General features: G+C 34.8%; 1 protein-coding gene across 6 annotated transcripts in view; it reads left to right on the forward strand.

Moving 5' to 3' along the window:
* LOC123803731 (lysine-specific demethylase 6A-like) overlaps positions 1-27289 on the forward strand; it is a 150205-nt gene that overhangs the window by 81235 nt on the left and 41681 nt on the right. For 2 of the 6 annotated variants that reach the window (XM_087859306.1, XM_087859307.1), the window contains 8 exons: positions 443-598; positions 1167-1256; positions 4430-4525; positions 5294-5677; positions 12775-13553; positions 18927-19056; positions 20303-20408; positions 20871-21076. In XM_087859306.1, the coding sequence (XP_087715432.1) occupies positions 443-598; positions 1167-1256; positions 4430-4525; positions 5294-5677; positions 12775-13553; positions 18927-19056; positions 20303-20408; positions 20871-21076 (1947 nt within the window). The remainder of the gene's footprint in view (positions 1-442; positions 599-1166; positions 1257-4429; positions 4526-5293; positions 5678-12774; positions 13554-18926; positions 19057-20302; positions 20409-20870; positions 21077-27289) is intronic. The other 4 variants (XM_087859308.1, XM_087859309.1, XM_087859310.1 and 1 more) reach the window with 3 other exon arrangements.

Here is a 27289-nt window from a genome sequence, read left to right on the forward strand (position 1 = left end):
TTTTAGATCAAAACAAAACTCTCTTTGGGGCACTTGGCTGGCTCAGACAGAAGAGCATGCAACTCTTGATCTTGGGGCCATGAGTTCCAGCCCCACGTTGGGTGCAGAGATTACTAAAAAAATAAATAAAATTTATAAAGTAAAAATAAAACTTCCTCTGAAATGGGAAGAAACTTGGGATAACAATTTCAAAACCTTTATATATTCTCATAAATTCAAAAGGGTCTTTTCTTAAATGGACTATTATACAGTGGTATATTGAAAAGTTCTTCAAAAGAAGGTACACACTCCTCCATTAATGATTCATTCAGTGTGATTTTTATCACTATCCATGATGTCCACAAAGCTTTGAAAAGTATGCAGCTTGTAAATTTTTATAATTTGAAGGAATGAATTTTGAATATATGGAACCATATTTTTGTCTTACTTCTGTGATCCATAGGCTTACAGAGCTCATCATCCAAGTATCGAACCTGTATTAGGCCTCAGTCAAATATCACTTTCACAGCAGTCCTTGCCAGTACATATGATTACTTCTAGCCAAGTAGATGGCCCATCCAGTCCTGCCAAGAAGAAAAGAACATCTAGTCCAACAAAGGTATATATATAAATATATATATATATATTTATATATATATATTTATATTTATATATATATTTAGAGAAATGGAAAATCCCAATAAAAAATGAAGCTCTACATCTTCTGAAATTTTGTCTGTCATGTATTTTTTCAACGTGTGTACAACAGGAGTGAAGGATTTTCACAGTTTTGCTGTTACCTAAACAGCATTTTCTATGTCAATTACATAAGCATCATTTAAATTTGGAAGGTAGTGATAGGTACTTGAACATGTAATTGTATTCATTTCTTGCTTTTATAAACTTAACACACTTATATCCTACTTAATGGACAGCTTCTTAGCTGTTTGAGACATGATTTTTGTAACAGGCTTTTTAGGTGGAATTAAAGAACAGTGTATGCTTCAAATTAGTAAGCTTCCAAATTGATGATGCATTTAAAAATATTTTTAAAATAATTTAAATAGTTAAGTCCTATGATGTGCAAATGTTCCAATTCCTAGTCATTTGATGTCTCACTTGTCATAATTATTAGTGTGTGAATTTAACCAAATATTCCTTAATTTTTTTAAATAAATTTTCCTCAGAATAGTTCTGAGAACTGGAATAGAGCTGTTTCACTTACTCCAGTACAACAGCAAGTTCATTCATGGTATTTGACACCACAGAAATTACAGGTATGAAATCTTTTTTTTTTTTTTAATTTTTAAAAAAATTCCACGTAATTTTAACATACAGAGTTTCAGGTATACAATATAGAGACTCAGCAATTCTATAAATCACCTTGTGCTCATCATAAGTGTGAACTTTAATCTCCATCATCTATTTAACTCATTTCCTCACTGGTAACCATCAGTTGGTTTATAATTAAAAGTCTGTTTCTTATTTTGTGTCTCATTTTTTTCTCCCTTTGCTCATTTATTTGCTTTTTTAAGTTCCATATATGAGTTAAATCATATAGTATTTGTCTTTCTCTGATGGACTTATTTCACTTAGTGTAGTTGTTTCTAGCTCCATCCATGTCACTGCAAATGTCAAGATTTCTTTGTTTTTTATGGCCAAATTCCATTGTAAATATACCACATCTTCTTTATCCATTCATCAGTCGATGGACAGTTGGGGTGCTTCTATACCATTGAATATCCCTTTGAATTAATGTTTTCGAATTCTTTGGGTAAATACCTATATGACTGCTGAATCATAGGGTACTTTTGTTTTTAATTATTTGATGAATGTCCGTAATGTTTTCCAGTGTGAGTGCACCAATGTGATGCAGGACAGTTCGTTTTTGTCTGCATCCTCCCCAACACCTGTTGTTTTCTTGTGCTTTTGATTTTAGCATTCTGACACGTTTGAGGTATTATCTCGTTGGGGTTTTGATTTGTATTTCTCTGATAATGAGTGATGTTGAATATCTTTTCATGTGTCCGTTGGCCACCTGGATGTTTCTGGAGAAATGTCTGTGTCTTCTGCCCATTTATTGACTGTTTTTTTTGTTTTTTTGGGTGTTGAGTTTGATAAGTTCTTTTTACGTTTTGGATACTACCCCTTTATCGGATATCTCATTTTCATTAGCTCCCATCTGGTAGGCTGCCTTTTAGTTTTCTTGATTGTTTCCTTCATTGTGCAAGAGCTTTTTATCCTGTTGAAGTCCCTGTAGTTCATTTTTACTTTCTTTTTTTTTTTTTTTAAAGATTTTATTTATTCGACAGAGAGAGAGACAGCCAGCGAGAGAGGGAACACAAGCAGGGGGAGTGGGAGAGGAAGAAGCAGGCTCATAGCGGAGGAGCCTGTTGTGGGGCTCGATCCCAGAACGCTGGGATCACGCCCTGAGCCGAAGGCAGGCGCTTAACCGCTGTGCCACCCAGGCGCCCCCATATTTACTTTCATTTCCCGTGTCTCGTGAGACATATTTATTAAGAAGTTGCTGTGGCCAATATCAAAAGGTTATTGTCTCGGGGTGCCTGGGTGGTATAGTCGGTTGGGTGTCCAACTCTTCGTTTCAGCTCAAGTTATGATCTTGGTGGTTGTGGGGTCAAGCCCTGTGTCAGGCTCTGTGCTCAGTGCAGAATCTGCTTCAGACTGCCTCCCCCTCTCGCTGCCCCTTCGTGCTACACATGTGCTCTTTGTCTAAAGAAAAAAATCTTTAAAAAAGAGAAAAAGGGTTACTGTCTGTGCTCTCTTCTAGGATTTTTATGGTTTCAGATCTCACATTTATGTCTTTAATCCATTTGAGTTTATTTTTGTGTGTGGTCTAAGAAAGTGATCCAGTTTCATTCTTTCACATGTGGTTGTCCAGTTTTTCCACAGCATTTGTTGAAGAGACTGTTTTTTTCCCATTGGATATCTTGCCTCCTTTATCAAAGATTAAGTGACCAGAGGCCTGTGGTTGGGGCGCCTGGGTGGCACAGTGGTTAAGCGTCTGCCTTCGGCTCAGGGCGTGATTCCGGCGTGTGGGATCGAGCCCCACATCAGGCTCCTCTGCTGGGAGCCTGATTCTTCCTCTCCCACTCCCTCTGCTTGTGTTCCCTCTCTCGCTGGCTGTCCCTATCTCTGTCAAATAAATAAATAAAATCTTTAAAAAAAAAAAAAAAGATTAAGTGACCAGAGGCCTGTGGTTTGAAATATTCTTTTGACATATTTTCTCCCATATTTTAAAGCAGAGGATAATCTTTAACCTTTTTTAGGCATTAATTCTTAAAATTGAATGGCAGTAAATGAAATTAATTAGTAGAGAGGTATTATGAGCCCACATCTTTAGAGTAACAGTTCATAAATCATTTTATCCTTTTTACATTTTATCCTTAATACATTTGTGTTTGAAATGCAAGAGTTATTAGAAAATATAGGGTGTGTAGATTAAGGGATTGTTCTTGTTCCTTAGTCTAAGTACTTAATTTCCTTTTCCTACAAATAACTGGTAATAATTGCTTCTTTTGCATTTTTTCTAGAGATACGTTGTACATGCACAAAAAAATATGCCTGTCCCATAGATTCCTTTTTCTTTCTTTCTTTTTTTTGAGGCTTTATTTATTTATTTATTTGACAGAGAGAGTGAGCACAAGCAGGGTTAGAAGGGGGGGGGGGCCCGCGGGGAAGCAGGCTCCCTGCTGAGCAGGGAAACTGATATGGGGCCTGACCCCAGGATCATAACCGGATCCACCCAGGCACCCCTTTTTTGTTTTCTTTTAAACAAATAAAGTGTATATATTTTCCGAACCTTGCTATTTGTTTCTTACACAGATTATCTTCAAAATCTTTTCATGTGTATGTATTGCTTCATTGTTTTTTTAATGGGTTTAAAATGTTTTGAGGCTTCATGGAGGCCACCCATTCTTTAACCAGATTCGTGTTGTTGGGCTTTTTGGGTCATTTCCATTATTTCTATTACCAACAATGCTGCTTTTAAAAGCACTTTTTTAGGGGCGCCTGGGTAGCGCAGTCGTTAAGCATGTGCCTTTGGCTCAGGGCGTAATCCTGGCGTTCCGGGATCGAGTCCCACATCGGGCTCCTCCGCTGGGAGCCTGCTTCTTCCTCTCCCACTCCCCTGCTTGTGTTCCCTCTCTCGCTGGCTGTCTCTCTGTCACGTAAATAAATAAAATCTTAAAAAAAAAAAAAAAAACACTTTTTTATACCACATTTTTGTTATTTAAAAAGCTTCTGATGAACTTTGTTTTTAATCTTCCTTTCTTAGATTTCTGGACAGATTGCATTTTGGAATTGATTACGTAAGGTTAGAAATCCTACATTTGACTACACAGAGGTTCTGAGTTTTCTTTTTTCCAGTGACAGGTTGCCTGACAGGCTCCTATTTCTTAAGTTTATCTTTGTATTCTTTTTATTTTTCTAGCACTTGGAACAGCTGCGTGCAAATAGAGATAATTTAAATGCAGCACAGAAACTGATGCTGGAACAGTTGGAAAGTCAGTTTGTCGTAATGCAACAAGTATGTATGTTATTTTTATTGTAATAATTTATTAAATTTTTTTCCTGAGTACAATATAATTTGAGAGTATATTTTAATCATCATATCTACTTTCTACACATATTGAATAGAATTTTTATATATGGGAGCGCCTGGGTATTTCAGTCAGTTAAGCATCCAACTTGATCTCGGCTCAGGTCTTGATCTTAGGGTGGTGAGTTTGAGCGTTGCATTGGGTCTCAGGCTGGGCTTGGAGCATACTTAACAAAACAAAACACGGAATTATATATCTGAGCTTTAAATACTACTAATGGACACGTTTTGTTTTTTTAATAGCCATAAATTAATTTAAAACAAAACACTTCATATTTCCTTTTTTCTTTCTTTTTTTTGGGGGGAGTAATACTTCAGATGTGTTCTATGGACTTATTATTTTAGAATTAAAATATCCCATCTTGAGGTGATGTTTTTAAAGGAGAGTTTGTTATCAAGGATTTGGCATAAATGTAATGAATGGAAGTTTGAAATCCCCTACTTCATGATATAAAATAAGGTCTGTAATTTACTGACTAATCGATTATTTTAAGATGCTTTCTTTTGCCCTTATAGCACTAATTAAAGAATTTTCTTTAAGTATATCATGAAAAAGATTTTTGCTTTACCCATGTTTCATTTTTGAAATGTATGTTTTTTAACATAGAGATATTAAATATTATAATATATAAAGGGATGTATCGATTACACATTTTCAAAGTCACACAAGCAGGTTTTTCTTTTTTGTTTTTGAAGATGGGACAGACAGGACAAACTACTGGAATTCCTAATGGGCCAATAGCTAACTCATCACTGCCTACAAACTTTATCTCTAGCCAGCAACCACATTCTACTCTGCCTAGAGAACCTAGTGTCTCTCAACCAGAAGTACGCTCTGCTTGTTTTGAAAAGCCTTTGGCCAGTGGACCATTTGCTGGAGGCTGTGCTCCTTTTGGCACATCAAAATCATTAGAGAGTACAGACATTATTTTAGTAGGCAATAATTATGTAACAGGAAATGGAAGTAATGGAAATGTGCCTTACCTGCAGCCAAACATACTCACTCTACCTCATAACTGCACTAACCTGACCAGCAGCACAGAAGAGCCATGGAGAAAACAGCTGTCTAACTCCACTCAGGTAAAAGATTAGCTGCTTTGTTTGCTCTTAAATAATTTTTCTTTGGGTTGTGTATATTTTGAGAAGAAAAAGAAATAAAATTTAATGAATGATTTTATCTATGAAAGTTAATTTTAAATAATTCATAATTGTATAAGAATTTTAAGTGTTAAATTTTACAAAAGTTTTAATTGAAAGACTACATTGTAAATGAGCACTTTTAAGTTTATAGAAAATGGAGCAGAGTGTACTAAAAGCTTCCAAAATTACCCCATCCTAAGGTTCACCTATCCTTCATATCTTGTAGTAGTGTGACATGATAATTGCAGATGATAAGGGATTATTAATACACTGTTATTAACTAAACCCTTTAATTTACATTGATTTCTTTCCTTTAGATTATATATTGTAATGGTTCTTACATATTGATAATGGCATATATTCACCTTTATAGTATCACACAAAGTAGATTCATACTTACAGGGTAAACATATCCTGCGTTCTGTCTCTTTATTTTTGACTCCTCTGAACCTGTCCCAGTAACATTTTTATTATCTCTATATTGTTGCCTTTTCCAGAAGGTCATATAGCTGAAATAAGTACAGGATATTGGCCTTTTTTGAATGGCTTCTTTCACTTGCCATTAGGCATTTTAGGTTCTTACATGTCTTTCTTTGACATGATAGTCATTTTGTTTTTCATTACTGATCATATTACATAGTTTGAATTTACCAGAGTTTATTATCCGTTCACTTACGAAGGAAAAATAAAGGTTATGTGTACGTTTTTTCAGTTATGAGTAAAGCTACTATAAACATTTATATGCAGTTTGTATGGACACTAAGTTTTCAATGCGTGGGGGTGAAAACCTAGAAACATGATTGCCACTCATTACAGAATGTTTAGTTTTGTATAAAACTAACAAATTATCTTGTAAACCATTGGGACCATTTTCCATTTCCACGTGTAATGACTGAGTCTGTTTTTTGTTCTAGCTATTCCCAGCATTTGATGATCCATTTCAACATGAAAGTTTTTAGTTTGGACAGATAAAAACAAAGTACCATACATTGGGTAGTTTATAAACAACAGAAAATTCTTTCTCACAGTTAAGGAGGCTGGAAAATTCAGGATCACGGTAATAGAAGATTTGGTATCTGTTGAGGGCCTTCTTCTGGTTCATAGACAGCTTTCTTCTCCCTGTTCTCAAGTGGCAGAAGGAATGAAGACACTTTCTGGAGCCTTTTTTGTTGTTGTTGTTTTTGGTGGTGTTGGGGTTTTGTTTGTTTGTTTGTTTTTAAGATTTTACTTATTTGAGAGAGAGCACACGAGCCAGAGGCAGAAGCAGACTCCCTGCTCAGCAGGGATCCCAATGCGGTGCTCCATCCAGGACTTTGGGGTCTTTTTTATAAGGGGACTTCTAATCTCTTACTTGAAGGTACTACCTAATGATTTCCTAAAGATCCCATATCCAGACATCATCATATTGTGGATTAACTTTAAACATACAAAATTTAGAGGGACATTTGGGTTTATGGCCTTCATAGTTTTGGACTTTAGTAATTCTAATAGGGATACGGTGGTATTTCATTTTTTAATTTTACAGTTCTCTAATGTGTTTTGAAGCATTTTCTCATACCGTATATATTAACTTTGTGAGGCATGTGTTCAGATCTTTTGCCCATTTTTTAGTTGGATTAATTTCTTATTGTTGGGTGTTACATTTTTTTTCCTTCTGTAGTTAATAGTCCTTAATCACATGTGAATATTGTAAATATTTCCTCCCAATTCCTGCTTTTCTTCTCACTCTATGACAGTGCCTCTTACAGAGCAGAAGTTTTTAATTTTATTGGAGGTCTAGCATGTCAATTCTTTCATGATTGTCTTACAAAGTCTTGACATGGCTGAGGTATCTAGATTTTCCCCTATGTTAATCATGGAGTTTACACTTTTGCATTTTACATTTAGGTCTGTGATCTACTTTCAGTTAACTTTTTGTGGAGGGTGTAAGATTAGTGTAAAAGTTCATTTTAAAAAATTTAAATGTCTAGTTGTTCCAGCATCATTTATTGAAAAGAATGTATCTGCTCCATTGTAAAAATGCTTTTGCTCCTTTATCACAGAGCAGTTTGGTACATTTATGTGAGTCTATTTTTAGGCTCTGTTTTATTCCCTTGATGAGTTTGCCCATACCATAGTTCTTTGATTAATATAGCTTTATATTAAGTCTTAAAATCAAATAGTGTAGTTCTACAGCTTTGTTTTTTCCCTGCAAGATTGTGTTGGCTATTTTGGACGTTTTGTTTTTCCATATACACCTAAGAATCATTTTGTCAGCATTCAGAAAAATAATGGTGGGAGTGAGAGAGGAAGAAGCAGGCTCCCAGCAGAGGAGCCTGATGCGGGCTGGAGCCTGATGCAGGGCTCGATCCCAGGACACCAGGATCATGACCTGAACCAAAGGCAGATGCTTAACGACTGAGCCACCCAGGCGCCCCTTTTTATTAATTTGAGAAAGAGAGCAGAGCGTGCACACACGAGTTGGGGAGAGAGGCAGAAGCAGGCTCCCCACTGGCTGGGAGCCTGACACGGGGCTTGATCCCAAGACCCTGGGGTCATGACCTGAGCCGAAGGCAGATGCTTAACCCACCTAGCCACTCAGGCGCCCCTTCTTCTTTTTTTTTTTTTTTTAAGATTTTATTTATTTATTTGACAGAGCGAGAGACCGAACAAAACCAAGGGGCGTGTGAGAGGGAGAAGCAGGCTCCCCACGGAGCAGGGAGCCCGAAGTGGCGCAGACAGTTAGTGGCTGAGCCACCCAGGAGCCCCGCCCCTTCTTTTCTTTCTTTTTATTTGATTCCCTTTTATATCCTTGCTTTAGTGCATTAGCTAGACTTTAGCACAATGCTAAAAGTTTTAAGTAGGAACATCCATGCTTTGTTCCTGATCTTGGGGAAGGCTTTGGGTTACTCACCCTTCATATAATGCAGATATAGTCTTTCTCTAGGTATTCTTACCAGGTGGAGGAAGTTCCTCAGTCTTCCAGGTTTACAGGGAATAATTTTACCATGCATATCAATTGTTATGATCATATTATTTTGGTTTTTCAGTCTTTTAATATGATGGATAACAATGATTGGTTTTGTAATGTTGAATCAGCCTGCATACCTGGGATAAATCCTGCTTGGCCATGGTATATAATTCTTTTTATACATAGTTATATTTGAGTTGCTGATATTTTGTTGAGGATTTTTGCACCTGTGTTTATAAGACATACTTTTTGTGTGTGTTGTCTTTTTGTAACATCTTTGGTGATGTCTTAAAATGTTCGGTGTTGTTGTTAGGGTAATCATTATCTTGGCCTAATTAAGCATAGTTAAAATGTTCACTCAGCTTCTGTTTTCTGGGGCAAATTGTAGAGCATTAGCATAATTTCTTCCTTAAATATTGGGAGAAACTCACCAGTATTACTGGTGTGCATTTTTAAGCATTAAGTATAGTTCACATACAATGTTATATTACTTTCAGGTATACAGATATAGTGCTTCTACAATTTATGTATTACACAGTGCTCACCATAGTAAGTCCAATTCCCTTCTGTCCCCATGCGTAGTTACACAATATTCTTTACTATATATCTTATCCTGTCCTTTTCATCCTATAATGTACTTTATAATTAGAAGTTTGTACTACTTAATCCTTTTCACTTATATTGCCTCTCATGGTACAGCCCTTCCCTCTGGCAACCACTGCTTTATTGTCTGTATTTGAGTCTATTTCTGTTTGTTTATTTATTCATTTGTTTTGCTTTTTATATTCCACATGTAGGTGAAATCATAAAATATTGTCTTTCTCTGATTTACCTCATTGAACATAATACCCTTTAAGTCCATCAATGCCATCACAAATGACAGGATTTCATCCTTTTTATGATTAATAGTATTCCATTGTGTATTTTTATGTTACATGGTTTTTATCCATCCATCTATTGATAGACTCTTTGATTCTTTCCATAATTTGGCTATTGTATAAATAATGCTGCAGTAAAAATAGGGAGCATCTATTTTTTCCAATTAGTGTTTTTGTATTCTGTGGGTAAACATTTAGTAGTGGAATTGTTGAATAATGTGACATTTCTATTTTTAATTTTTTGAAGAATCTCCATACTCTTTCCACAGCGTTTGTTCCAATTTACATTCCTGTCAATAGTCCATGAGAGTTCCTTTTTCTCTATGCCTTTCTCTATGCCTTTACCATGGTTAGTTATTTTGTGTCTCTTGATTTTAGCCATTTTGACAGATATGAGATGATACCTTACTGTGGTTTTGTTATTCCCTGATGATGAGTGATGTTGAGCATCCTTCCATGTGTCTGTTGGCCATCTGATGTTTTCTTTAAAAAAATGTCTATTCAGGTCCTCTTTCCATTTTTTAAGTCAGACTTTTGGGATTTTGGTATTGAGTTATTTATAAATTTTAGTTGCTAACCACTCATCAGGTATATCATTTGCAGATTATCTTCTCCCATCCTGTAGATTGTCTGTTTTGTTGACTCTTTCCTTTGCTGTGCAAAAGCTTTTTATCTTGATGAAGTCCTCATAGTTCCTTTTCACTATTGTTTCCCTTGCCTCAAGAGACGTATCCAGAAAAATATTTCTGTGACTGACACTTATGAATTAATATGTTTTTTATTCTACAAATTCTGTGGTTTCAGGTGTTGCCTTTAGGTCTTTAATCTCTTACTGGGTTTATTTTTGTGTATGGTATAAAAAAGTGTCCCAGTTTCACTTCTTTGCAGGTACCTATTCAGTTTTGCCAACACCATTTGCTGAAGAGACTGAGACTGGTCTTTTCCCTATTGAATATTCTTGCCATTTATTTTCTTATGAGTACTTTGAACCTTTCATCCCATTGTTATCTGGATTAAAGTTTTTATGACAAGTATTTTGTTTCTCTTACCATTCTTGCATTTTATTGTGGTGAGTCATTTTCTTTGGGCTTTTGGGTTTTCTCTTTGTATGTTTTTGCAGATATTTTATTCTGATGTATCAGTTGCAGGGGTTTTTTGTGTGTGTGTGTGTGTTTATTTTCGTTAGGGTTTTGTAAATTTCCTGAGTTTGAAACAAGATTTTTTGTATTAATACAGAAGTGTTTTGCCTTTTTTTTTTCTTTCAGTATGGTTTTGGGGGCCTATTCCTCAAAGTTCAGCCCGTTTTTCTATTGAATATTGTTCACCTAAAGTCTGTATTATAACTATTGTGTTTAATGTTTGTTTTTTTCTCAATTTATGTTTTTTATAGTGAGTTGCTTGTTGAGGAACTTCTGAATTTGTCCACAGCCATGATCTTGTTTTTATCTCTAGTTTTAACTTTTAGTCTGATCTCCTGAAAATTTTCCCTTTGTGCTTATACGTTGGGGTGAACTAATTTATTATGACCAACATTGTAACCGTAGTCCATCAAGCTTATATTGGCTATCTGTTCAGTATGGGTTGAGGAATACACTGAAAATTGCAGTCAGTTCTCAAGTCCTTCTTTACTTTCACTGTACCATGGTTTCCCTTTAAAAGAATTAATAAGCTCAAGGTACTTTGATCTATAGAGAAGTAATAAAATTACTACTTTTTGAAATTTGAGTGTCAGTTTTGATGATGCTGAATTCATTTTTTAATTGCCTACCCACTTCTGAATATTTTGAGCGTTGATTAGATTACAATATTTGCTACTGTTATTTTATGAAAACTGATTTTATACAATAAGAATTTTAAGGATTTTATCCTAACTACTCCATTGATCTTTTATTTTATTTATTTCAAGCTAGAGTGTCCTTTTATACTCTTAATTTATGTCATTTTTAATGTGCCCAGTATTAAAGTAGATAAAATGTAAGTGATATTCTTGATTTAAAATATATTGTTAGTTTAGGGTGTTTTAGATGATAAAACTTAAGAGCAGCAGCATGCTGGCAGATTTTAATACATAAAACTGACTTTACTGTGCATATAACTTAATTCCATTTCATATGAAAGCAGAAGGTCTTTGCCTTGTTGCTAAATTAATTACGAACTTAGAATTGCCAATTCTAAGATACTCTCTAGGGTTTTAAGGTTTAACTCCATACAGAGTTTTATATTAAAAATATATTAGTGTATAATTGTATTTCTAACTCAAAAGAAGTTAGTAGTTTTCATGGTCTATTAGAGTAGCTTGGGAAGTATTAAATTATTGTTTTCTTATTCTGTATTAATCAGTGTTGCTTCATTACTCAGTAAAACAAAATGAGAATCTTTTTAGAGCAGTTCAACCAGGTAAAATTAATTTAATTCATTGTATATTTCAATTCCATATATAACTTCCCTTTTGTTCAAAACTTAATGATTTTGGTAAACTATCCCATAATAATGCCCTGACATTCTCCATGTAGTCTGCTAATCTTGAGAATTTAAGTAAAAGTGCATCAATTCTTGAGTAATTAGTGAGAACAGCACATAAAATGTTTGTGGGTTATGAGGGCTGAGGGTGAGAATATGGTAATCCATGTAAGTTATTTCTTGAAATATATTCAGAGATTTAATAGTTTTTGCTTTTTGGATGAAGGATACTTGCTAGATTTTTATATAGGGTCACTGATAATTTTAAAGGTTTACTAAGTACACGTTCTGAATTAAATTTATAATACTGTTTAGATAAGTGACTTGTGCCATTTAGTTTGTGTTAACGGCTTCACTTGATAATGACTGTATTTTTCCCATATCTAAATTTACAGATACATTTCTCTAAACATGAAAATGTATGTAACAGAAATGAGCATTAAAAATTCTTAAAGCCTTATGTGAAGAAATATTTTGGCACACTAATACAAACAAATTATGCAGTCTAGTTATCTAATTTTTGCCAAAGATTCTAACCATGTTAATCAGTGGGTTATGGAAACTCTAAAATAAATTCTAGGTTTTGGATTAAGTTACATTGCACATTTAATTGCTTATTTTTGTGGTTCATTAAATATTTTTAATCCTCAGTTACTGTTCTGTATATGTATCCTCAGTTTGCAAAATAATAGACTCAAACAAATCTTGGTAATTTCTTTCTTTCTTTCTTTCTTTCTTTTTCCTCCAAGGGTCTTCACAAAGGTCAGAGTTCACATTTGGCAGGACCTAATGATGAACAACCTCCCATTTCCACTGGGCCTGCCCAGTATCTCCAGGCAGCTAGCACTGCTATTCAGAAACAGACTGGAATTCGAACTCTGCCTAGCAATTCAGTAACACAGGGAGCTGCTCTCAATCACCTCTCCTCTCATATTCCTACCTCAGGTGGACAACAAGGCATTACCTTTACCAAAGAGAGCAAACCTTCAGGAAATCGATCCTTGGTGCCTGAAATAAGCAGGCATGTTGGAGACAAACCTAATGGCTGTGCCGGTGTCAAAGGACTTTCTAATCATGTTCAGCAGTTGATGGCAGAACCTGTTTGTAGTCCTAACCATGGAGATTCCACATCACCAAATGTACAGATTTCAGACAATCCTCAGGTCTCTGCCTTGTTGGTTGGAAAAGCCAGTGACAGTGGGGGTAGTGGAGCCTGTGACAAAGTCAATAATTTTTACCCCACTATTTGTACAAAGACTAATGATTCTGTTGCCTCTTCACCCTCTTCAGTCATTTCTACCACAACACCTTCTCCAAAATCCACTGAACAGACAGCTACACACAGGGTTTCCAGCCTTAACAGTCCTCACAGTAGGTTACATACACTTAATGGAGAGGGTCTGGAGAACTCACAGAGCTCTATAAAAACAGACCTGCCTATAATTAGCCAAAAACCTGGTCCTCATATTATACCATCAATGTCTGTGTCCATATACTCAAGTTCCTCGGAAGTTCTGAAAGCATGCAGGTTAGTATGGGAAATCTGTCACGAAATAGGAATGGTTGACTACTGTTCAAATCAGTAAACTGAAATAATATTTTGATTTTATATAGAAATTATGTTTCAGGAAAAAATGTAAACTGTGATATAGTAACTTATCTAAAATAACAATTTCAAAAGGGTCTTTTTTACGTTTCGTATTATGGTTATACTTCAGCAATGTATCAGATGTGAAAAACCTTTTTCTACAGCCTGCTTTACGTGAGAGGCATGCTTTTAACTAGGATTGTGTTCTGCTGGTGATCTGAGTTATTTGCTTCCCTATGATTGACCTTACTCTTGGAAATAAAGTCTGAGAATGAATTAAATCATATTTGATAGAAAACAGTAAAGTCTGGAAAACTATACTGTGTGTTTTCTTTTTTGGTAACACTTTGTCTAACTGTAGGAGAGGTTATAAAGTGGATAGGAGGAAGAAGACGAAAGGCTGAAAGAACTAAGAAGTATTACAGATGGTCAGCTGTTCTGCTAAGGGTAACCATATTCTGCTACTCTCAGAAATTTTTTTCTTAACTTTTTGCCTTCCCACAAAGATGAAGAATCAAAGAACAAGGAAGACTGTTTTGTTATTGTGACACCAGATTTCCCCCCTTACATATCTTAATTTATCTTTTTAAAAAACGCTTTGCTGTGGTATGATTCACATATATCACATTTAAAATGTACAGTTCAGGGGCGCCTGGGTGGCACAGTGGTTAAGCATCTGCCTTCGGCTCAGGGCATGATCCCAGCGTTATGGGATCGAGCCCCACATCAGGCTCCTCCGCTATGAGCCTGCTTCTTCCTCTCCCACTCCCCTTGCTTGTGTTCCCTCTCTCGCTGGCTATCTCTATCTCTGTCGAATAAATGAATAAAATCTTTAAAAAAAAATTAAAAAAAAATGTACAGTTCATTGGTATTTTAGTATATTCCCAGATATGTGCAGCTATCACCACAGTCAATTTTACAAGAACTTTAGCACCTCAAAAAGAAACCTGATAACAAGTTTTTAATGTAGTGTTTTTATTCTGTTTATACTAAACACAATAAAATCTAATCCTAAATTAAATAATAAATTATCTTTTTCCTTTCTTGAATTTACTCATAAATTATCTTTATAAGACAATAAAATTCAGATAAAGTAAGTGCTTAGGGCACATATATGAAATGCTCTGTAATATGTATATTACATAACATTTGAAATTTGAACACTTAATACATCGGAATTTAAAAAGATTGTTCTAACTTGATGAAATTAAGTAAAATAGAAAATACATGCTGTTTTTAAGTAATTTTGAACTACCTAGACTATTTTGTTTACTACAAGTTTTGAATTTCAACGTTGAAAATAATTCTTGCTTAATCACTGTAAATCTTCTCTTGAAACTGGTAGTTGTTATGTATTCTCTATTTGCTTTACCTAAAACTTGTTTGGACGTGCGTTACTTAGATTCTTTTATTAGGATTGTGAGTCAGCCATTAAATGTGTGTCACTGACAAAGTTAAACAGTATAGCACATTTAAAATTTTTATGTACCTTGTACTTGGCAGCCACCTGGTGTGGAGTAATGGAAATAACTAATATTTTATGTAAAGTTACAGTTAAATGAAATTGGTATCTCATTTTTTTTGGTAGATAAGAGATTTTAACCGCATTTCATTTTCAAGATATCCGTAAATATTCAGTGTTGGGTAAAATAGTTTCTTGGAGATTGGTTTTTGGCATAGCAACTACTTAAAAGCCTTTTGCATTACATCGGATATGAATTTTATTTTTTAAAATTGCAAGTATTGGGGTGACTGGCTGGCTCATTTGGAAGAATATATGTGACTCTTGATCTCAAGCTTGTGAGTTCCAGCACAACATTTGCTGTAGAGCTTACTTAAAAATAAAATATTTAGAAATAAAGTTGCAAGTATCTGTAAGACACTGTATAGAAACCTGTGACTGCATGGTTTTTTCAGTTTTCCAGTGTAAGTGTTAATTTAGTATTGAAGACACATTCAACACCACCATTCATTTGGAAATCAGAAAGGGAAAAATAAATAGAAAATAAAGGACAGAGGAAAGAGAATAACAGAACAGGATCTGAAAGTTAAGGTTAAAATTATTCTGAGGCTTTGAGAAAGAGCCAGGTTGACAGGTGATAACTGTCTTGCAGTTCTGTTGATTGATATTGATGTATCCTGCTCAGGATGAATTCATATTCCTATAAAGGAAGTATCAGTGTGAGAGTTCCCTCGTTGCTCTCACACTGATACTTCCTTTATAAGAATATGAATTCATTGAGTAACTTCTGGAGGAAAAAAAGTGAATTGTATAAGCGTTTATCTGTAGAACACCTTTCATTTTTTGTTCTAAATGATGTGTTTGAAAGTAAATTTAAATAAGGTGTTTTAAAAATAATTTTCATATAATAATGGATTTCCCTAATAGAGTTAAATATAAAGGTTTAAGAAGTCTTTAAAAATGAAACTCTTAATCATTCCTATATATACCCCCCCTTCTTCCCCTTACAGTTTGGATTGTTATAGTAAAGTTTCTCATGAACAATTACAGATACATGCTTATTTAGAAACTCATTTATTTTTATTGTCCACAACCCTATACTTCTGCCCTGGGGTTGACTTTCTTGTATTTTTAGCAGAGAAAAACTTGTGGCTTCTTTCTTAACAAAAACATGAATTAGTTCTGAGCTCTTAGAGCTTTTGACTTGAATAGGTAGAAATATATTAAGCAATTACCATGTAATTTCATTGTATTACTTGTTCTGAGTTTTCTTACATGTCTGTGTTCTCAGAAGTTTTCAAGGTTGTGGTTATTTTTATTTTTTTTAATTTAATTTATTTTCTTAGGGAGAGGTGAGGGACAGATGCAGAGGGAGAGAATCTCAAGCAGGCTTCTGCCCCGAGCCAGACACCAGGCTCAATTTCATAACCTCCAGGGTCATAACCTGAGCGAAGTCCAAAGTCAGGCGCTTAATCAACTGAGCCACCCAGGCGCCTTAAGTCATAGTTATTTTTAAAGTGCTATTGTTTGGTTCATCTTGGTCGCAGTTACAGTATCTTGCTGCTTTTAAGAGTTTAGTTTATAACTTCAGTATTCAAGTGATTGAATTAGTTTTGGCTCTCTTGTGCATGCCTTATCTTTTTCTTTCTTTATTCAAATGTATTTCTACTTTACATTGCTTGAGTTTCTATATATCCATAATCTGTTCTGTTACAGAATTGTAGAGGCAGACTTGTACTAGCTATCATTTCTTATACCTAGTCTCATTTTTCATATTGAGAATAGCTAAACTTGGTGCTACATTAAATTGGCTTAGAAGATGAAGAGCATGTTAATACTTGACCCATATTTTTTGGTATATTATTGGTTATATTCTATCACATTTCTTTCTGTGAAACAAGATTTTTGTAATCAGACTGAATAGTATTTTGTATAAAGTGATGCATAATTCAGCATTGAAACCATTTCTTTATTATGTAGAGATTGTATTGAGTCTTAATGTATTAGTCTAATGAAGATACTTGAATTTTCCCTTTATCAGCTTCAGACAGGTATTTTTTACTTGTGAAAAGGAGGTATTCTGTGGATTTTATAAATTAGAATCAATACTGTATCTTAAAACTTTAAAATGTATCATATCTAACTGTAATGTAAACATACAGGTCATCATATTTTTATAGATCAATACTGGGACCTATTCATTTAACATTTAACCTTAATTAGTAGTTAAGTGTAAAATTTATTTTAATATAGGTCTTCACATTGTTTTATTTTAAAAACAAGTCAGTAATTTTAAACTTAATTCTTAATTGTAATAACAGAAGCTCTTTGTCATAGTTAAAAAAGAATAGGTTATGCAGCCTCACGGCTATTTAATATGGCATCTGAAAAGTTGATAGGGATTGCAGTTGAAGCCTTAGTTTTCATTACCCAGAAGGCCTAACTTCAGTTTTTTCCTTAGCAAAATAAAGTTAATCAAGAAATGATAATTTTGCTTTTAATTTGTGTTATTATGTGATCTGAAATTTTAAAATCCTAATCTGTACTTACATTAACGCAGTTACTGATGCATATTTTACTCTCCAAAATAGTTTCCACATTCTTTGAAACTGTAATATTTTTAAGAGCTGTTTTCCTTACATATCTAAATACATTGATTAATTTTTTTAAACTGTTTATTTATTTATTTGACAGAGACAGCGAGAGAGGGAACACAAGCAGGGGGAGTGGGAGAGGGAGAAGCAGGCTTCCCGCTGAGCAGGGAGCCCGATTGCGGGGCTTGATCCCAGGGATCATGACCTGAGCCGAAGGCAGACACTTAAGGACTGAGCCACCCAGGCACCCCACGTTGATTATTTTTTAATTTAATAATTGAATAGGATAATCTGTCTTCATTTTTTTTTTAAACATTTAGTGGGTGAGGGAGAGAGAGTATGTGCACATGGGGGGGGAAGGGAGAGAGAGAACAGGGCGGAGCCCCGTACCTGCTCCATGCCACTGCCTCTGAGATCATGACCTGAGCTGAAACAGAGCCTTATGCCCAACCAACTGAGCCACTTAGGCAACCCAGTCTCAATGATTTCAAAGACATAACAGTTTTCTGTATTTGTTTTGAGGTGATTGGTTTTTTTAATTTTAAAGCTTTAGTAATATTCCTATAATGTGCTTCTACTAAAAAAAAGTTTGTATTTTGGAGTAATTTGCCTACACTATAAGAATTTGTAATTTATAAAAATATCTTTCATTAAAGGAAAAATATTAATCCGATGCCTACAAACCACATATTTTAAAAATTAGTGTCGTAAATTACACTTGTCATAAATGTCATAAATTACATAAATGGTGTCTTCCTGGATATTAGGGAATTACACAGAAATTCAGTTTTGAAAATAGAAAACAAATGGTCTTTCTGGATTCGAAAGTTTTCAAAAGTTATTCTGTAAATAATTAAGACATTTAGGAAAAGAGACAAATTCTAGTATGAGATTATTACCTTATCCTATCTTTGGTTCAAAGTACTGTTAACATTAAGTGAAGAAAATCTAAAGGTGAAACATGTTAATATTTTTCAGGCACGAAAATAAATTGGAAAATTAGAAAAATTTTGTCAATAACTTGTTATGTGAATATACAGTGTATTTCACTTAGTTTTCCTTAAATGATAGAAGAAATCAAAGTATCTGCCAGCATTACTTTTTTGATTATTTTCCTGAATGAATACCAATAACAAAGCATGATTTTATTTTTGTGAATGCTTGATACCTAAACCTTAATTTCAGTTTCTTTTTTTTACTTTCTATTTTCACAATTAATGAATAGCTGATACATTTTTTCTGCTTATTATTTTCCAGGAATCTCGGCAAAAATGGATTGTCTAATAGTCATATTTTGTTGGATAAATGTCCACCTCCAAGACCACCAACTTCACCATACCCTCCCTTGCCTAAAGACAAGTTGAATCCACCCACACCTAGTATTTATGTGAGTTTCACTAACAAAATACGAATATATCAAGTGTCTGAACTTACCTGTCTTTTGAAGATATATTTTTATACAAATGCAGATGCTCTCTTAGCCAAAGTTAAATTTTTTCTCATAAGTTGATGATTGTGCAAAACATACTTTATCCCAGAAGATGATAAATAACATTTCCCTATCTAAATACCTACGGTTTTTTACCAAAGATTATTGCTAAACATCCCTGCTTTTTATTTATATGTTGTCTGTGATTGCTTTGCACTAGACTGACGTTAAGTAGTTAAAAACGTGTAGTCCATTAAACCAAAAATATTTACCAAGTGTTGTTTTTTGACTACTGGTTTATTCAGAAAGATTTGTTGAAGGTAATATTTAAATTTAAATATCTTCTCACAGATGGAATGGGATTATAGAAGAGTACTGAAAGAATTGTTTTGTGTCATTTTTTGGTTAACATTGTTCTAAATGTACACTGTATGTCTTACATTTTAAATAAAGTGTACATTGTTTTAAGTTGATACAAATAAAAATAATTTGATTGTTTCCCACGGAGTTTTGTTGTCCATCCTTGCTGTGTTCCTTAGGTGCAAAAAAAGTTTTGAGCTAAAAATTGAATAATAAGCATTAATGATTTTATAGATAGAGGGTTTTGAAGATTTGGCCTTTTCTTTCCCCAGTGTTACATTATTATCAAATTAAAATGTATGCATATCTTATTGTGAAGGGAAGATGTGAGATAAACATGAAATAAACTCTGAGGGAATAAATGCAAAATGAATACTTACCTTGATGGGTCTTATTCAGTCCTTTTTTAATTTTGCTTTTAGTTTTTAAAACACTTCGATGTTGAGCATTAAGTTTACTTCTCCCACCTCTTTCATACAAGAAGTATGGAAGTACAGTTAAAGTACACTTAGGTAATACTTTGAAGTACTAAAATGTTTAAATATCATCAATATCAATTTTAGTATAATGTGATGTAATAGTGTAATATAATACATTGATAATATCATTTGAAACTGTACCAAATTAAGATGTTTCTTTAAAAGAGAAATTTATGTAGCTTTTATCTCCTAATAATAATTTCCTACAACAACTAATGATAAAATACTGTAATGTGTAGCAACACAGTATTAATGGTTAAGATACATTGTAGATGTAAAAATGACTGCTGAAAAAGCACATACAGATTTGCAGTATAATACTTAATCGTTTTTATGAAATCTAACAAAACATTTTAATTTTACAGTTGGAAACAAAGCGTGACGCTTTCTTTCCTCCATTACATCAGTTTTGTACAAATCCCAAAAACCCTGTTACTGTAATACGTGGCCTTGCTGGAGCTCTTAAACTAGGTAAGATTGAAAAAAGAAAGTTTGAACTTCTTTTTTTTTTTAACTATCTTTAGTATTTTAAAACATTGGCAGTAACTTTTTTTCCCCTTTCAGTGTTCAGTGTTCTACCTCTCTGCCTCTATAGCACATTTTTAGTAGACGATGCCAGTATTGGCATATTTATGTTTTTAATTGGGTATCATTATGCAACATTACTGTTTTAGATTACATGATAGAAGTCTTTCTAAGCTATAAATGTGGGCAAAATTATATCCTGTTTGTAAGTCCTACAGCTCCTTTTTATATCCTGTAATGATGGTTAGATCTAGTGTTTTCAAAGCATTGCTTTGCAAATATGGCACCACATGGCTTCAAGCAGTCTTCAGAAAAATGAATGGAGTTCCTTAAAGTTTTTTCTAAATACTTTCAGATGTTCAGTGTTTCAAATACAATTTTTTTAACACAACTTATTTATTTATGAAGATCTTGGACTTTTTTCTACCAAAACTTTGGTAGAAGCTAACAATGAACATACTGTTGAGGTGAGGACACAGTTGTTGCAACCAGCAGATGAAAACTGGGATCCCACTGGAACTAAGAAAATCTGGCGTTGTGAAAGTAATAGATCTCATACTACAATTGCTAAGTATGCACAATACCAAGCCTCCTCCTTCCAGGAATCATTGAGGGTGAGTATTTATTTCCTGGAGATTATTTTGCTATTTGCACATTACTTCTATATAACAATCCTGTTTAGTTTGTATAACTGTTTCATAAGTGCTGTAACTTAGAAATTATTGAACTATTAACAATTTAAGCAAAGGTGGAATTGATAAACTATATTTTGTTAATTGAAAAAAATTGTTTCATAAGATAACTTCTAATTTTGAAACATTTCTAATAAAAATGTTAAAGTAAGTCTACTTAATAATTGTAGAGTGATAAAATATTAAGTAAAACTATCTGTGTAGGTCTCATGTTCATTTAGTAAATGAAAAGTTGTTTTCACTTTGTTTTATATGAAAAGTACTATAGGGAACATTAGTACTCTTGTGTCTCACTTGTAGTCTTTAAAGAAGACTGCAGGAGAAGCAGAAATGTGTCAAAATATATGAGAAGTACAAAAACATAACAAAATAAGGGTTCCTAAAAGGCCTACTATGAAGCAAATCAGAAATTGAATCCTCTAGCAGTTACTAAAATAGAACTTTGTGGATTCTTTCACAAACTTTGGTAATGAGATCACTAAATACATTTTTCAAACACTTGCTTGAATTATGTTTGTTTTTAATTTGAACTAACTGTTTGAAGATGGTACACGGTTGTGGTGAATATATCATCAAGTATGGAGTTGCTGTTGCACATTATGTTGTAAAACCTGAAGCTAGTATAACATTGTGTTTCATCTTATATAGAAATAAATATAAATACAAATAAATAATAAAAGGATGAAAGAAAAATTATAAAAAGTAAACTGATTTTGAACTGAGTATATTATGGACAAAATAATGCAGCAATCTCATTAAAAATAGGGTAAGCATTGTTGAAGATACTTCTTCTTAAGCTTATTTCTTTAAAAAAAAAATACCAGTGTTTTTTTTTTTTTAAGCTAGTCAACTCTTTAAAGAATGCATGAACAAGTACCAAAGCTGATATACCACATATAGTACAGTTTAAATTTGTAATCTTTCATGTCATTTATTTTTAGAAAGTGTTTAAGGTTCTGACTTCCTTTTACATTTTTAATAATTGATACCAGAAGAATAATTTATGTGCAAATTGTGTATGTATAGAGTTTTTTGTGCTAAGTTATACATTACAAATTTACATATGTGTAATTTTTACACGTGCAGTTCATTGGCTTTAAATTTACAGTGTTGTTCAACTATCACTACTATCTCCAGCACTTTTCATCATCTCACTCTGGAACTATCTTCTAAGTAGTAAATTACCATTATCTTTTTTCCATGGTCCCTGGTAACCACTGTTCTACTTTCTTTTCCTATAAATGAGACTCTTCTGGTTGCTTATAATACTGTTATCATGTGATATTTTCCTTTTGTATCTTGGTTATTTCTTTTACCAGAAAGTAATAATAATGTATAATAATCATAATCATGTATTTTGTAGTATGCATCACAATTTCATTTCTTTTAAAAGCTGAAAATACTCCATTGTATATATGTAAGATTTTGTTTTTCCATATATCTGTTCATGGGCGCTTGTATTATTTTCATTTGTCTATTGTGAATAATACTGACATGAAAATTTGTGTTCAAATATGGTCTCACCCCTCCTTTCAGTTTTTTGGGTCTATAACTAGAAGTAGAATGGCTATATCATATGGTTATTCCGTGTTCAATGTTTAAGAACCTGTTTTCCACAATGGCTGTGTCATATTGTATTTCTACCAGTAGCACACACCAGTTCCAGCTTCTTTGTATCCTCCCAACACTTGTTATCTTGCTACTTCTGGGATTTTTTTTTTTCGTTGTTGTTTTTAATAATAGCTGTTGTAATGGGTGTGGAGTGATATCCTATGGTTTTGATTTGCATTTCCCTTATGATTAATGATGTTGAGAATCTTTTCTTTTGCTCATTAGGCATTTGTGTACCACCTTTGGAGAAATAGCTCTTCAGTTTCATTGCCCTTTTTTTTTTTTAAAGATTTTATTTATTTATTTATTTGACAGAGATAGAGACAGCCAGCAAGAGAGGGAACACAAGCAGGGGGAGTGGGAGAGGAAGAAACAGGCTCCCAGCGGAGGAGCCTGATGTGGGGCTCGATCCCATAATGCCGGGATCACGCCCTGAGCCAAAGGCAGACGCTTAACCGCTGTGCCACCCAGGCGCCCCCATTGCCCATTTTTAAGATTGAATTGTATTTTGTTTTCTTGTAGGAATTTTCTCTGTATTCTTGATGTTAATCCTGTATCAGATACCTAATTTGCACATTTTTTCATTTTTTTTTTTTTTTAAGATTTGTGTATTTATTTGAGAGAGATTATGAGTGGGGCAAGGAGCAGAAGGAGAGGGAGAGAATCTCAGGCAGGTTCCCTGCTGAGTGTGAGCCCTATGCATAGCTCAGTATCACAATACTGAGATTACGACCTGAGCCAAAATCAAGGTTCAGACGGTTAACCAGCTGAGACACCCAGGCGCTCCCCAACAGTGTAGTATCATATAGAGAATTCCATTGCTCTAGAAATTCTATGTCCTTTACCTAATTATAACTTCCTTCCAGGAAACCATTGATGTTTTTATATTTCTAGTTTTGCATTTTCCAGAATGTCATAGAGTTTGAATATATTGTAAGTATCCTTTTCACATTGGATTCTTTTATATAAAAATATGCATCTAAGTTTCCTCTGTCTTCTCATATCTTGAAAGCTCATTTTTTTATATCTCTGAATAACATTTCTTTTTCTGGATACATACCACAGTTTATTTAATTACTAATCTACCAAAAGTAAAAGAAAAAAAAAGTCACAGTATAATTTGATGGAACCAACCTTGCTTTATCCCTGATCTTGGGGAGTGCTTTGGGTTCCTCACTGTTCTTATAATGTAGATGTAGTCTTTTTGTAGATAATCTTTCCAGGTGAAGGAAGTACCTCAGTATTGCAGGTTTATGCATTCATGCATGTGTTTTATTTTGCTTTTTCTGCATCGATGGTATGATCATATGGTTTTGCTTCTTCAGTTTTTAACGTGGTGGATTACAGTGGTTTCCCAATATTGAATCAGCCTGCATACGTGGGATAGATCCCGCTTGCCCATGGTATATAATTCTTTTTATTGGATTGGATTTCAGTTGCTGATTTTGCTGAGGATTTTTGCACCTGTGTTTATAAGACACATTCTTGTGTGTGTGTGTGTGTGGTTGTAACATCTTTGGTGATTCTTACAATGTTAATGTTGGTATTAAGGTAATCATTATCTTGGCCTTGTTAAGAGTACTGAGGAACTCACCAGTAAATTTCATCTAGCCATCGTGGTGTTTTCTGTTAACGAACTTGTAGATACAGAGGATTGGCTGAGGTCCCACCCCAAACCTTCCCTCTGGTAACCACCAGTTCTCTAGAATTGAGTTTGGTTTTTTGTTTGTCTCTTTTTTTCTTTGTTTATGGTCACTTAATTTTGAACCAATTCTAAAAGCACTTAATGTTTAGTCCTCTCCCTTCCCTGTTTTAGGAATATAGTGTCCTATTTTATATCCTTTTATTTTGTGAATCTCTTGATTGATTTTTACAGATAAACCTATTTGTTTTCGTGCTTCCTACTTTTATTACTCCTGCTTATGGGCTTTCTTTTCCACTCAAAGGAATCCCGTTTAACATTTCTTGTAAGTCTGCCTTAGTGCTTATGAATTCCTTTAACTTCTGTTTTTCTAGGAAAATCTTTATCTTTCCTATTCTGAATGATAGCCTTGGTGGATAGAGTGTTCTTAGCTGAAGTATGTTTGTTTGTTTGTTTGTTTGTTTGTTTGTTTGTTTGTTTGTTTTTTAGTGCTTTGAATATATCATACCAATTCTTTCTCGCTCTGCAAAGTTTCTGGTGAAAAATCAGCTAATAGCTTTTTGGGTTTCCCTTGTATGTAACTGCTTTCTTTTCTCTTGTTGCTTCTAAAATTCTCTCTATCACTGCTTTTTGCCATTTTAATTACCATGTGTCTTGTGTGGACGTCCTTGGGTTGATTTTGTTGAGGGTCTTCTGTGCCTCCTAGATCTGGATTTCTTTCTCCCAGATTAGGGAAGTTTTTAACTGTTATTTCGTGAAATAAATTTTTTGCCCCCTTTTCTCTTTCCTTTTTGGAATTCCTATAATGCAAATGTTATTATGTTTGATGATGTCACTGAGTTTCCTTAACCTCTTCTCATTTGTATTACTCTCCTTTCTTTCTTCTGGTCAGCTTGATTGCTTCTGGTTACTCTGTCCTCCAGGTTGCTGAGCCATTCTTCTGCTTCCTCTAGTATACTCTTTATCCCCTCTAGTGTATTTTTAATTTCAGTTATTGAGTTCTTCATCTGCAGTTGGTTCTTTTTTATGTTTTCTGTCTCTTTGTTGATGGTCTCACTGAGATCCTCCACTCTTAAGTCCAGTAAGTATGTTTCTGACCATTACTTTAAATTCTCTATCAGACATATTGTTTATTTCTGTTTTGTTTTTGTGTTTTGTTTGTTTTTTATTTTTTTAGGTCTCTTGCTCTGATTTTTGTCATGTTCTCTCATTTGGGACAAACTCCTGTATCTCTTCATTTTGTCTAACTCCCTGGGTTTCTGTGTATTAGGCAAGTCAGCTACATCTCGTATTCTTATTAGTATTGGTTTTATGAAGAAGTCCTGTGGTATTCTGTAGTGTGATGTGCCCTGTTCAGGGGTGTCTTCTATGTGTGTGTTATATGCACCCTACTATTGTGGCTGAGCTGTGTTTGCCGTCAGTCCAGTCATCTGCAGTGGCTCTCTTTGTCTGTTGTGGCTTTGGATTGGTTCCTGTATTGTTTTTGTTTGTTTTTTTTAGTCAAGAGAATAGAGTCGTTTTTTGCTTTTGTTTTTCACGATATTTATTTATTTATTTATTTATTTATTTATTTATTTAAGAGCAAGAGCACACAGGCAAAGGGAGGGGCAAAGGGGAAGAGGAATGGGAGAGAGAGAATCTCAAGTTGACTCCACACTGAGCATGGAGCCTGGGCTCAATCTCACAGCAGTGAGATCATGACCTGAGCCAAAATCAAGAAGTTGGATGCTTAACTGCCTGAGCCACTGAGGCATTCCTGGTCTCTGTATTTTTAGTGGACAGGTTTGGGGCCTCCGTGGGCTTGAGTTGAATCAGACCAGGGATTTGCCAGAGCTGCATAATCACCAGACTATAGGGTACGGTTTGTGTGTTGTGCCTGTAGAAGCTTTTCTTGGTGGGCGAACCTGCAGCCAGACCTAATGTCTGCCCTGAGACTGTTTCAGGGGTAGTCAGATGGATGTGTGTGGTTGGTTATCTTTCCCTCTGCTGTGGACAGAATTTACTTTAGGATGGTGTTGGCACCTGTTGGGACTGCTTGCTCACTACCAAGCTTGTGTTGCCACTTGTGATGTACTCCTGCAGAGGCTAGGTCCTCAGAATAATGCAGGGGTGGGGCTCACAGTGATAGCAAGGTGTGTATCTGTATGCTGTGGGAGGGGACCCTAACTGAGACCGTAACTGAGGCTGTTGGTGTTGGAAGGGGCATGTCCATAGAACAACTGCGACAGGTCACACTGTCCTGGTTCCCAAAAGTTTCCAAGTATCTAGGTTGGAGGGCAAGAGAAGGAAATGGTTCCTCACCCCTTTTGTTTTTTGTTTGTTTGTTTGTTTTTAAAGATTTTATTTATTTAATTGACAGAGATAGAGGTAGCTGGCCAGAGAGGGAACACAAGCAGGGGGAGTGGGAGAGGAAGAAGCAGGCTTATAGCAGAGGAGCCTGATGGGGGGCTCGATCCCATAACGCCGGGATCACACCCTGAGCCAAAGGCAGACGCTTAACCGCTGTGCCACCCAGGTGCCCCTGTTTTTGTTTTTGTTTTGGAGAAATGTCCCAAAGATCCTTGCTCCTTCGGCACACCTCTGAGATTAGTAAACAAATCTTTCACTTTTCACACAGCCGCATCTGTGCTGTATCTCTATGGAACTGTTTGTTCTGTGTCTTTAAGGGTGGGTGCTCAGTTTTCTACCTGTCCCAGCTCTTCCAGAGCCCAGCCCACTGATTTAGGGAATTGCAGGTGTTAAGTGTGGTTTTCAAATCCAGATGTCATGGAGCTATACCTTCTGTGTGTGGTCTCCAGTGCCTGGTGTGCCAGTCTAGATTCTCCCGCTCTTTAAGCCCAGGGTGTCCCTGCCTCCCACGGACAGTCCCGTGAGTTTGTTTG

Source organism: Ursus americanus, chromosome 37, assembly GCF_024610735.1.
Source record: "Ursus americanus isolate L20-20 chromosome 37, mUrsAme1.1.p, whole genome shotgun sequence".
Classification (NCBI taxonomy): Eukaryota; Metazoa; Chordata; class Mammalia; order Carnivora; family Ursidae; genus Ursus; species Ursus americanus.